This window comes from Bubalus bubalis, chromosome 18, assembly GCF_019923935.1.
Source record: "Bubalus bubalis isolate 160015118507 breed Murrah chromosome 18, NDDB_SH_1, whole genome shotgun sequence".
Taxonomy (NCBI): domain Eukaryota; kingdom Metazoa; phylum Chordata; class Mammalia; order Artiodactyla; family Bovidae; genus Bubalus; species Bubalus bubalis.
Window position 1 is genome coordinate 57,171,584 of NC_059174.1, and position 13,724 is coordinate 57,185,307.

Consider the following 13,724-nt stretch of genomic DNA (forward strand, 5'->3'; position numbering starts at 1 on the left):
GGGTCACCCAGCAAGTGCGTCGCTCCGGGAACCCCGCTAAGTCCCCTCGGGCCGCTCCCCGAGCCAGCGCCCCCAGCACCCAGGATCACACCTGGACGCGGTAGCCTCCCGCCCGCCGCCGGCAGAGCCTCCGCACGCCCACCCAGTAGAGGGTCAGCATGACGGCCCAGTAGCCCACGTAAGCGCCGGCGCCCGCGGCCAGGTGGCGGGCCTCGGCCGCCCGGGAGGGGCCGCTCCAGTCGGCCCGGGCCTCGTGGACCACGCTGCGGACTAGGCCCCCAAGCAGCAGCAGCGCCCAGAGGGCCAGGGGCAGCACGGGCACGTAGTTGGCTGCCAGCTTGCGGCGGCCCGACGTGCCCCAGCCGCTCTGGTTCATGGTGGCCAGCGCCAGGAACTTGGCCGGTAGGAGGCCGCCCATGTAGAGGGGCGCGTAGAGCGAGAGCAGCAGCATCCGCAGGCAGCCCCGCAGCCAGGCCGCGAATGCCGCCTTGGCCAGGGCCACGCCCTGCACGCACAGCAGCACCCAGAGCAGCGCCCAGGGGCGGCCCGCGTAGAAGAGCCGCAGCACCGTCGCCGCCACGAAGAAGGGGAAGAGCCCCGAGACCACCGCCTCGTAGGTCATCCACGCGTGGTGCCGGTGCCACCAGAGCGCATTGTACAGCCACTCGCGGAAGTACGACTTGGACCAGCGCGTCTGCTGGCTCAGCCAGCGCAGGAAGGACGAGGGCGTCTCCGAGTAGCAGCGCGACCTCGAGGTGTACCTGGGAGGGAGGGAAGAGACGGGGCTGTCGGCGCGGCTCTCCTTGGAGCCCACAGGGACAGATCCGAGCCAGGAATGGCCCCTGGGGCACGTGTGCTCAGCCTCTCTTGGAGAAGGAAAGTGCAACCCACTCCACAGTTTTCTTGCCTGGAGAATCCCATGGACGGAGGAGCCTGGTGGGCTACAGTTCACAAAGAATGAGACTACAGGTCTCAAAGGTCTACAGGTCGCAAAGAATGAGACACGACTGAGCAACTCTCTTTCTGGACCTCAGGGTTTTTGATACCCATCTGGGTCCCTGGACTTTTTATCTAAGTGTGTGCACTCTTTGGGACCCCATGGACGGTAGCCCGCCAGACTCCTCTGTCCATGAATGCGATTCTCCAGGCAAGAATACTGGAGTGGGTTGCCATTTCCTTCTCTAGAGGATCTTTCCGACCCAGGGATCAAACCCACATCTCTTGTGTCAGCTGTACTGGCAGGTGGATTCTTTACCACTGTGCCACCTGGGAAACCCCTCTTTATCCAACAGGAATTGATTAAAAGGCCAGTGGAGGAATTCAGGGAAGCCTTTACTGGGACTCCTGCTGCAAGTAACAGGTTCCCTTGCTTGCTCCCTCCCCTGTGGGGCTGGGGAGGCGCTGGTCCCTTAAATGGGATGAGGGTAGGAACGGATCAGTAGATCAGGTGGATGGGGTAGTTTTGGTGGTCTGCCCACTCCTTTGGTGGTGCACTGTGCAGGGATCAGGCCCTGTACCCCCACTTTTGCTCCCTACACCTCAGAAATGGCAGTTGAGTTTTGGCCTTTTTGTATCTAATTGTTCACAAGTCGCCCAGCTGCACATGCATGTGGGTTACTTTTAGTCCCTTATAGTTTCTTTGTATTTTGTTACTGGAGGAGGCCTTTGGGTGCAAGCACTGGTATAGTGTCTGCCTACAATGCGGAAGACCTGGGTTCAATCCCTGGGTCGGGAAGATCCTCTGGCGAAAGAAATGGCAACACACTCCAGTACTCTTGCCTGGAAAATCCCATGGACAGAGGAGCATGGTAGGCTACAGTCCAAGGGGTAGCAAAGAGCCGGACACGACTGAGAGGTGTCACTTTCACTTTCAGTGAAGTATAGGGTCCCAGGTCCCAGCCTGTCTCATTCTCATATGTAAAATGGGGTCAACAATGTTTCCTACCTAACAGATGAGGGTTGAAGGAGGATTAATGCCAAGTGCTTAAGACCAGTATATTGTACTTGCTCAACTGATGGTGGCTATTACTAGTTTTACTATGGCTAATGTAACTTGGCCTTACTACTATTCCTGCAGTGGCCAACACTATTACTAATACTATACTAATACTATCACTAATCTATTACGGATACTGTTATTGGCAGACCTCAGGGTGAGGAAGGAGCCAGGCATGGTTCCTACTTGGGATAGCCCTTGCCTTAGAGTTTCTCAAGGGAACTTTTAAGCTCCCTTCCTGTGGCCCTGGCAGACATTACTAATCAATCCCTCCCACGTTTCCAGCCAAGCCCCTACAAAGCTAAAATCACTTATGTGAGACATCACCGAGGTGGCCTCCAGCAGTCAGCTTGTTAGGAGGGAGTAAACCATTCTGTCCCCAGGGGCATTGTTTGACAGTGCCCAGTCTCCTGCCCTGTGCCACCTGGGATCCTCAGTGACCTCCGTGGTAATCCTCTTCCTCCTGCAGTCCGTACTCGAAACAGCTGTCCTGTTACAACAGGATGCTACCCCTCTGCTCAAAACTGCCAATGGCTCCCTCTCCTTAGTTCACAGTTCTTGACCACAGAGGCTCTCATGAGTGGACCCTCCACCCTGTGAGCTCTCTGTCAACTTCTGTCCACCTTCCTGGCTTTATATGTCACCTTAGCACATGCTGTTGTTCAGTTGCTAGATGTGTCCAACACTCTGCAACCCCATGGATTGCAGCATGCCAGGCTTCCCTGTCCTCCACTATCTGCCAGAATTTTCTCAAACTCATATCCATTGAGTCAGTGATGCTATCTAACCATCTCATCCTCTGTTATCCCCCTCTCCTCCTGCCTTCGATCTTTCCCAACCTCAGGGTGTTTTCCAATGAGTTGGCTCTTCGCAACAAGTGTCCAAAGTATTGGAGCTTCAGCTTCAGCATCAGTCCTTCCAATGAATATTCAGGACCAATTTCCTTTAGGATGGACTGGTTTGATATTCTTGCAGACCAAGGGACTGTCAAGAGTCTTCACCAGATGTATCATTCTCTAATAGGCTATATTTCCAACTGCTACATTTTACTTATTGTCTATCTCCGCAATCAGTGTAAGCATGAATTTGCAGTTCTTTTGTTTGCTGCTGCATTCCCAGAGCTGAAAACATGGGAGGTACTTGAAGAATATTTGTCAAGTGCATAAAGGTATGGGTTCCCTTGGTATACACTGAGTTCTCTCTGGCGCTGTCACTGGTCTAACTTTGTAGAAATATCTTTCCCCGGTATGTCACCTGGTCTAGCCACACTCCACCAAATCTCCTTCAGTTACATCCCTTCTTCCTGAAGCACTTATTGGGGTTTAGGCGCTCCCCTCCTCTCCCACATGAATCTTCTCACTCTCTCACTAGCTGATCCCACTCTGTTGACGTCTTTCTCTTCCCACAGACTGGGGAATCTGTGCTCTCCATGGTGGAGCCATCTTGCCCAATTTCATGTTGTATCTTCTAGGTGGCATTCCCACCCTCACCTCACCCTACTTGGCAAAGTCCACTAGGTCACATGGTTCCATGTAAAGGCCACCCCTGGCCCTATGGTATCTTCCACTCTCCTCTAGTGTCTCACTTGATGCATTGGATTGGCCGAAAAGTTCACTGGTAATGTGTTATGAAAAACCCCAATGAACTTATTGGCCAACACTATAGCTCATGATTCAATGCAAGTGCCCCTTCTGTTCTTCATGGTTTCTCTCTGTTTCCTCTGAAATCTTGCTAGAGAGACCCCAATGTCCTATGATTTACTTTAAGTTTGGAGTATCCCCAACACACACACCCAAGAAGGCAATGGCAACCCACTCCAGTATTCTTGCCTAGAGAATCCCGTGGACAGAGGAGCCTGGTGGGCTACTGTCTATGGGGTCGCACAGAGTTGGACATGACTGAAGTGACTTAGCACACATGCATGCATTGGAGAAGGAAACGGCAACCCACTCCAGTGTTCTTGCCTGGAGAATCCCAGGAACAGAGGAACCTGGTGGGCTGCTGTCTATGGGGTCGCACAGAGTCGGACACAGCTGAAGCAACTTAGCAGCAGCAGCAGAAGCAAAACACACACCTTTGCTGAGATACTCATTGGCCCCTGCACACATCCAACCACCCAGTGCCCTCAGCTTACTTGGTGGCATAGCCCATGCTGAGCATGCGGTTGGTGAGGTGACGGTCATCCCCAAAGGTGCAGTGGGTGCCCAGGAACTTCTGGTTGTACCAGGCCTCGAGGAACTGCTGCAGGAGGTTGTTCCTATATAGGCCTGGGTGGAGGAGGGGCGCACAGGAGCCTCAGCTGCTGCTGTTGCCGGCACCACCCCCAGCCCAACTCGTCTCCAATTCCAACCCCATCCTTTCTCTAAATATTTATTTCTATTTATTTATTCAGCTGCTCTAGGACTTTGTTGTGGCATGTGGGCTCTAGTTCCCCTACCAGCGATTGAAGCTGGGCCCCCTGCCTTGGGATGATGGAGTCTTAGCCACTGGACCATCATTGTAGGCCCTCCAGCCCCATCTTTAACCACCTCAATCCCATTCTTAACCCTGTCTCCAATGACAACTCCAGCATGATCCTGTTCTCAACCTCACCTCTTTCCTCAACCGCACACCCATCCCAAACTTGCCTCAGTCCCATCCCTGACCCACAGCCACTTTGACTGCAAACCCACCCCCAATCTGGTATACATTCTCAGCTCCACCCCCTACTCATCCTCATCCAAAAAACCCATCTCCAGCCTTAAGCCTAGCACCAACAGTGTTCTTAAGTTCCAAACCCATCTCATCCCCTTCCCCAATCCTTTGCCCAGCCCCAGTCCAATCACCATCCACATGCTTTCTCCAGACCATTCCTAATACCAGACACCATCCCCACCTCCAGCTTCCAATCTTACCCCATCCCCAGTTCCTGCCCCAGCCCCATCTTTGTCTCCTGTCTCAATCGCATCTTCAACCCATCTGGATCCTTTTCTCCCTTCCTTCTCCACACCATCCATGGCCCTCCCAGCCCTACCGCTGCTCACCTAGAGGCCCACTGATGCAGGACACGCAGTGGAAGTAGCTCTGGCAAGCCCGCTCCACGTTGAAGGCCACCCAGTACCTCAGGCTGCTTAGGAAGCTGACCCAGGAGTCCAGAGGGTTCAGGATCCGTACATCGCCCCCAACAGCCCCTACACGGGGGTCCTCGTCCAGCACCCGCACCAGCTCCAGCAGCGCCATGGGGTCCAGCCTCGTATCTGAGTCACAGACCTGACAAATGGAAGCAGCCAAGATTCAGGCAAGATCCTTACACAGGGCTGGCAATTGAGGGTCCCTTACAAAGGATGAGGACCAGCTTAGACACTCTGCAGCCAATCTGAACATAGCTTTGAGTTTTTTAGTCATGTTCAATGTTTTATCACATTTTAAGATGACCGCCCCCCTCCCACACACACACCCATGCTCTTGTAAAATACCTTCCTCTGGTGTGTGGGCAAGATCTGTAACTTGCTTCTAACCTATAGAATATGGCCAATGGCCAAAGTGATGATATAGAACTCCTGTAACCGTGTTCTCTTATTTGGAAATGGTGAAGGAGTTTTGCAGTGTAATTAAGGTTCCTAATCTGTTGGCTTTAAGTTAATCAAAGGGAGAGTATCCTGGGTGGGCCTGACCTAATCAGGTGAGCCCTTTAAAAGAGGGTCTAGAAGTCAGATTCTTGCTGGTCTTCACAAGGCAAGCTGCTATGAATTCTATGGTTGCAAAGAAACAAATTCTGCCAACAAACACGTGAGCTTGGAACAGGTCCTGGAACCTTTGATAAGACCAAGTTCCAACTGACACCATGACTGCAGCCTGATGACACCCTGAACAAGGGATCCAGTCAAGCTTTGCCCAGATTCCTAACCCATGGAAACTATGAGATAATAATAAATGTGTTTTGTTTCAAGCTGCCAAATGTGTGGAAATTTGTTATGCAGCAGTATAAAAAAAACTGTTGCAATGCATTAATGAATAAATTACTGCATTGAATGGATGAATGAATGATGAAATGAACAAATAAATCTCTATACTGATAGGTAAATGGATGGATAAACAAAAGAATCTCAACACTGAATGAATGAAGAAACAGAATGAACCAATCTCTACATTAAATGACTTAATTTAAGTGAATGAATAAATGAATGAATGATCTCCATATTGGATGGACAGATGGATGCATGAAAGAATGAGTGAAAGAAAGAATTTCTACCTTGGATGAAGAAAAGATGGAACTTCTGTATTGAATGGATGAATAAATAAAGGAGTGACTGATCTCTGTAGTGGATGATAAGATAAATGAATGAAGAAAAGATACAATGAAAGAAGGAAGAGAAAGGACAGACATTCTGTATTGAATGGGTAAATAAATCTTTATATTGAATGGATGGATAAATGGATGGATGTGTTAATGAGAGTTTCTGCATCAAATGGATGAATGAATGGAAAAGGAAGGAAAGAAGGAAGAAATCTCTTCACTGAATGGATAAATGAATGAACAAAAAGAATGCGTTATCTCCCTAATGGTTAGCTGGATAAATGGAAGTATGAATGGTGGAAGGAAGGAAAGAATCTCTTCATTGAATGGATGAATGAATAAAGGAAGCAGAGAGGTTCATTCCAATTGAATGAAGGATCCGAGGGAAGTGGGATGGGGGTGTTAGGGTCACAGACGTGGCGGGGGCGCCTCCCACTCACCTGCACGTAGTCCACCGAGTCGCCGAGAGCCTTGAAGGCCGTGTACATGACCTCGCGCTTGCCGCCCCAGCGCTGCGCCACGCACACGCACCTGCGCGTCTTCACCAGCGCCTCCACCGCCAGGCGCCCGGGGTCCTCGGCCTCCACCTCGCGGTAGGCGCCCTCGCCCGCCGCGCCCGCCGCCGCCGGCTCCCAGGGCTGGTGGTAGTTACCCTCCCACACATAGGTGGCGGGGTCCTCGTCGGCGAAGACCTCGCGGAACATTTCGACCATGTACAGGTCCTCGGCGCGGTTGCCGTCCACCACCATGAGGACGCGCAGGCGCGTGCGCGGGTACACCAGGGCTCGGGCCGACACCAGGCACTGGCGCAGGTACGCGGGGTCCTCCTGGTACGCCGAGATGGTGAGCGCCACGCTGCGCGCCGTGGCCGCCTCCGGGGGCCCCCGCGCCGCCGCGCGCCGCGCCGCCGCCGCCACCCGCCGGTGCTCCAGGTAGGCGAAGAGGCTCTGCGCCACCAGGTGCGCCGAGAGGAAGGCCCCGTAGAGGCCGAAGGCCAGGAGGCCGTAGCGATCAGAGGCCAGCGGCACGCCGGCGGCGTAGGCCCAGGTCATCAGGCCCAGGATGAGCAGCGCGAAGGCAATGGTCAGCACCCGGCGGACCAGGCCGGAGCAGTGGCGGGCTGCCTGGCTGGGCTTGGGCACGTCCTTCGGGAAGAGAAAGGGGGAAAGAAGAGTCCTGAGATGCTCTCCAGGAAGGGAAGCCCTCCTGGCTTTTGTTTCCAGGCCAACGGTCACATCTCCTTTTCATAAAGAGAATCCCCTGGGTACTGCACAGTTAAGTAAATGTGGCAAACAGTTATCAAGGCTGAATACCTGCTTTCCCTGCTTCTGATGCTATTTCCCCACGTGTTTAACAGCTTTAAAATCCACAAGGATTACACTCAGTGGAGTGTCACAGTTGAATTAACAGGGGTTCCCTGCCTCCTTCTTAGTGGCAGGGAAAAGGATTCATCTCATAAAGCTTTCTTGCTGCTGCTGCTAAGTCACTTCAGTCATGTCCGACCCCATAGACGGCAGCCCACCAGGCTCCCCCGTTCCTGGGATTCTCCAGGCAAGAACACTGGAGTGGGTTGCCATTTCCTTCTCCAATGCAGGAAAGTGAAAAGTGAAAGTGAAGTCGCTGAGTCCTGTTAGACTCTTAGCGACCCCATGGACTGCAACCTACCAGCCTCCTCCATCCATGGGATTTTCCAGGCAAAGTACTGGAGTGGGATGCCATTGCCTTCTCTGCATAAAGCTTTCTTAGTTTTAAGATAATAATAGTGATAAAAATATACATCTCAGAGAAGAATGCAATGTGCTTTAAACGTTTTACAAAAACTAACTTATTTTCCTCACAACAGCCCTCCCTGTGAGGTAGGTACTATTATTGTGTGTGTATGTGCTAAGTCACTTCAGTTGTGTCCAACTCTTTGCGACTCCATGAACTCTAGCCCTTCAGTCTCCTCTGTCCTTGGGATTTCCCAGGCAAGAATACTGGAGCGGGTTCTCATTTCCTACTCCAGGGGAGCTTCCCAACCCAGGGACTGAACTTGTGTCTCCTGCGTCTCCTGCGTTGGCTGGTGGATTCTTTACCACTGAGCCACCTGGGAAGTCCCATCCCCATTTTACAGGTGAGGCATCTGAGTCACATAGAGGTGCAGCCCAAGGTCTGCCGGGAAAGAAAGGAAGTCAAGCCTTTGTGTGTTTTCTTTGTGGGGGATGGGTGTTGCATTAAAAATTATTTTTATTGAAGTATAGTTGATTTACAATGTTGTGATAATTTCTGCTGTTCAGCAGTAATTCAGTTAAACATATATATTCTTTTCCATTATAATTTATCACAGGATATTGAATACAGTGTCCTGGACTCTACAGTAGGACCTTGTTGTTTCTCCATTCTATATATGTGACAGTTTGCAACTGCTAATCTCAGATTCTCAACCCTTCCCTCTGCACCTCGGCACCTCTCTTCCCGTTTGGCCACCACAAATGTGTCAGAGAAGCCAAGATTTGAACCACAACCTTATATATTGGCTTTACTCCACACCAGCACCCCAGGGGGTGGGGGTGGGGGAACAGATAATCTTTCCTGCCACCACCATAGAGATGGCAAAACCAAGTACTGATTAGCCAGAAGGAGTGGCTGCAGGACCAGGTGCGCAGTACATGTGACTGGCAGAGCTCATAATTGAAGGGAAGGAGGTGCCTCTGTTTTCTTGTCTGTAAAATGGGGGTTTAGCCCCTTTCACGTGCCGAGCCCTGGTAAGGTGAATACTGTTAACGCTTTCTATTACAGATGAGGAAACTGAGACCCAGGTGGGTGTGTTCTCTCATCTAAGGTCACTCAGGCTCTAGCCTCTGGCTCCACCATCCTCTACACTAAACTGCCTTCTCCCTCTGTCACCAGTTCGCACCTCTTGGGCTTACTATGAGTTAAATGAATCACTAAAGCTATAGATCCTCACGGTCCAATATGTGACCCATGGGCCACCTGTAGCTATAGACTGCTTGAGATGCAGCAGGTGCCACTGAGGAACTGAATTTTTAATTGTATTCAATTTAAATGTTTGAATTCAGACACTGGGACTTCCTCGGTGGACCAGTGACTAAGAATCCGCCTGCCGATGCAGAGGACATGGGTTTGATCCCTGGCTGGGAAACTAAGCCTGTGTGGGGTGACTGTGCCACAACTAGAGAGAAGCCCATGTGCCGCGACTAAGGCCTGACACAACCAAAAATAGATAAATATTTTTTAAAATAAAAATACATTTAAAACAGATCAATTCAGTCATTGGAAGGCTTTTACACATGTTTGGAACAAGTAGGATCTGTGAAGCTTCTTTTTCAACTAAATGTTATGAAATCTAAAAATACAGATCAAGCATCTCCAGTGAAAATATAGCATCTGCATGAGATGTGCTACACATCTCAATTGCGGAGCCTGAGTGCGGAAAAAAGAAAGTAAAACACCGCATTCATGTCTTTGTACTGAAATGATAATTTTTGATATATATAGCAGGAAGTCGGCCCCCTACGGCCTCTTGGACCAAATGCCTGCCTCCTTTTTCACTACAGCCTGGCAAGCTAAGATTAGTTTTTATGTTTTTAGAAGGTTGAAAAAAGTCAAAACAAGAATAATATTTCGTGGGACATGAAAATTATATGAATACACACACTACTATGTAAAAAATAGATAAACAACAAGGACCGACTCTATAGCACAGGGAACTACACTCAATATTTTATAATAACCTATATGGGAAAAGAATCTGAAAGAGTGTGTGTATATATATATATACACACACATATACATATAATTGAATCACTTTGCTGTACACCTGAAACTAACATGACATTGTAAATCAACTTCTTGTTGTTTAGTCAATAAGTCGTGCCTGAGTCTTTTGTGACTCCTGTGGACTGTAGCCAGCCAGGCTCCTCTGTCCATGGGATTTCGCAGACAAGAATAATGAAGCAGGTCGTCATTTCCTTCTCCAGGGGATCTTCCCAACCCAGGGATGGAACCTGCGTGTCCTGCATTGGCAGGCAGATTCTTTACCACTGAGCCACCTGAGAAGCCCTGTAAATCAATTATACTTCATTCAATAAAAATAAAGGAATAAAGAAGATTACATGAAATTCAAATGTTATTGTTCTTAACATTGTTTCCTTGGCACACCACACACATCTGGTTACATATTGTCTACAGCTGCTTCCTCATTATGCCAAAGTTGTGTAGTTACAATGGAGACCATATGGCCCTCAAAACCCCGAATATTGACTGTCTGGCCTGGTACAGAAAAAGTTTGCTGACTCCTGATACCATGGGTTAAAGAAAACTTTATTATTAAAATTAATCACACCTGTTTTGTTTTCCTTTTTAATGTGGCTACTAGAAAATTTTAAATGATGTCTGCGACTCGTTTAATGTTTCTCTAGTGCTGGTGCTAAGTCACTTCAGTCGTGTCAGACTCTGTGCGACCCCATAGACGGCAGCCCACCAGGCTCCCCCGTCCCTGGGATTCTCTAAGCAAGAACACCGGAGTGGGCTGCCTAGGGCAGAGCTAAGTTACAGCTTTTAGCCTGGTGCTAGTAATCGCTCAGTATTAACCACTGTTATTATTTCTTCTGGAATCTTCCTCCTGAGACCCTTTGGCCCAAACCTAACTGTGCCTGAGTTCCTGGGGGTGGGCCAGTTCATGGTGGGGATCCTAGGGACAGGTGGGCATCCGAAGAATCCTAACGCCAACAACACAGTCACATGCCATGAACACACACCCCAGACAAGATGACCCCAGACACCTGCCCGTAGAATTTAGTGATCCTGAGACCCCCTCCACTGACAGCCACACAGATGAACTCGAGGACCCGTGCCCTTCAGCAGATAAGAACACCACCACCAGCAAACACACACACACACACACACACACACACACACACGCCCTTCAGATAAGAACACCACCACCAGCAAACACACACACACATTCACCAACCAGGCAAGGTCAGGAAAAAAAAGTTAACAGTTGAGATTGAACCATAGGAAATTGCCATTTTCATCAGTCAAAAGTGACCAGAGATGGGTGATTTCATTTAGTCCACCTTAATATTTACCGAACACAAGAAAATAGAAATCTAGACCCACGTGTGGTGCAAAGACAGCTCTTCTCTGCCCGGTCCGGTCCGGGGCACACGAACCTATACGGGTTTACAGGCAGGTTGGACCTGACATGCGTTCAGGCCAGAAGGCACACAGACTCACAGGGCCGCTGTCACACACAGGAGCAAACGTGAGCACAAACGTGCGGGGAGGCCTCCCGCCCGGCCTCAGTCTCACGCGTGCCCATGCACACTCACGCACACACCTGTGTCATCGCTGCGGCTCCGGCGGCCTCTCTCCTCGCCAGCTGGCTGCTCCCGAGTCTCCCCACTGCCCCTGAGCTCGGGGCAGATTTGAAGAGCCGGGAGGGCGGGGGCGGGAGGAGGGGCTGACGTCAGGGCTGAGCTGGGCCAGGGGCTCTGAGGTCACGGCCGAGACTCCGGCAGCCACACCCGCTTCCCGCCATCACCCCCGCCCCCCTGTACCAGATGGGCCTCCCCTTCCAGCCCCCCCATTCTCGCTTCCCTTCCCTCTCCCCCCGAAGCCCCCCAACACCCCCACTCCTGGCCCGTCTCTCCCCTCCATTTCTCCTCTTCTCTCTCTGCCTTCATCTCGTCCCTCTATTTCTGGACTTCTCTCTATCCTTTTCGTTCTCCCCACTCGCTCTGTCTCTCTCCACCCCTTTCCCCCCCTCTCTCCCCCATTTTTCTCTCTCCCTCCCACCCCCAGCCCCCTTTGCCTCCCCTCTTATCTCCCCCAGCAACACACAATGCCCACCTGTCCCCTCGAATCCTTGGAATCTCTCCCATGTTGGCTTCCCTGGGGACTGGCCACTGGCAGATGGAATGAGAGGCACACATGTGCATGCTGGTGGGTGTGACTGTGCGTGCCCTGGTCTGGGAGGTCGGCTGTCTGGAACTGGAGCAGTGAGTGAATGTCTGAACGTTCCGTCCTGGTTGATTCCGGTCCCGTGCGTGTGCTTGCGTGTGGATGTGTGTGTGCACGTATGCGCAGGGCATGCGCTTATGTGCCAGGGTCTGGGGAGGTGGCTGGGGCATTGGGGTTTGACTGGTCCAGGGTGAACTCAGAGTTGTGGGTCAGCTGCCCCAGGGAGTCTGGGCAACTAAGTCAGAGAGAGCACAGACAGAAGTGGAATGGGGATTATTGGGGACTCTGAATCCCCGATTTCTCAGAACCAGAAGACTCATACATGTCGTTGTTTCTATGCCCTTGTTTTCATGATTAAAAAAAAAAATCTCTGGATTTATCACCTCACGTGTGCTCCTGTGTGTGATAATCACCTCTGGAGGTGATGGAATTCCAGTTGAGCTGTTTCAAATCCTAGAAGATTATTCTGTGAAAATGCTGCACTCAGTATGTCAGCAAATTTGGAAAACTCAGCAGTGGCCACAGGACTGCAAAAGGTCAGTTTTCATTCCAATCCCAAAGAAAGGCAATGCCAAAGAATGCTCAAACTACTGCACAATTGCACTTATCTCACATGCTAGTAAAGTAATGCTCAAAATTCTCCAAGCCAGGCTTCAGCAGTACGTGAACCGTGAACTTCCAGATGTTCAAGCTGGTTTTAGAAAAGGCAGAGGAACAAGAGATCAAATTGCCAACATCCGCTGGATCATCGAAAAAGCAAGCGAGTTCCAGAAAAACATCTATTTCTGCTTTATTGACTATGCCAAAGCCTTTGACTGTGTGGATCACAATAAACTATGGAAAATTCTGAAAGAGATGGGAATTCCAGACCACCTGACCTGCCTCTTGAGAAACCTGTATACAGGTCAGGAAGCAACAGTTAGAACTGGACATGGAACAACAGACTGGTTCCAAATAGGAAAAGGAGTACGTCAAGGCTGTATATTGTCACCCTGTTTATTTAACTTCTATGCAGAGTACATCATGAGAAATGCCGAGTTGCATGAAGCACAAGCTGGAATCAAAATTGCTGGGAGAAATATCAATAACCTCAGATATGCAGATGACACCACCCTTATGGCAGAAAGTGAAGAACTAAAGAGCCTCTTGATAAAAGTGAAAGAGGAGAGTGAAAAGGTTGGTTTAAAGCTCAACATTCAGAAAACTAAGATCATGGCATCTGGTTCCATCACTTCATGGGAAATAGATGGGGAAACAGTGGAAACAGTGCGAGACTTTATTTTTTGGGCTCCAAAATTACTGCAGATGGTGATTGCAGCCATGAAATGAAAAGATGCTTACTCCTTGGAAGGAAAGTTATGACCAACCTAGACAGCATCTTAAAAAGCAGAGACATTATTTTGTCAACAAAGGTCCACCGAGTCAAAGCTATGTTTTTTCCAGTGGTCATGTATGGATGTGAGACTTGGACTATAAAAAAAGCTG

At 50.2% G+C, this 13,724-nt stretch overlaps 1 protein-coding gene across 1 annotated transcript; it reads right to left on the reverse strand.

Annotated features, from left to right (window-relative positions):
- Nucleotides 1–85: 85 nt before the first annotated feature.
- On the reverse strand, nucleotides 86–11,729 carry HAS1 (hyaluronan synthase 1). The gene is made up of 5 exons (XM_025270108.3): nucleotides 11,617–11,729; nucleotides 6,713–7,417; nucleotides 5,020–5,245; nucleotides 4,131–4,263; nucleotides 86–761 (listed from the first exon to the last, which is right to left on the reverse strand). Exons 1-5 carry the CDS (start codon nucleotides 11,623–11,625, stop codon nucleotides 86–88), a joined length of 1,749 nt encoding a protein of 582 aa, XP_025125893.3. The 5' UTR covers nucleotides 11,626–11,729.
- Nucleotides 11,730–13,724: the final 1,995 nt, after the last annotated feature.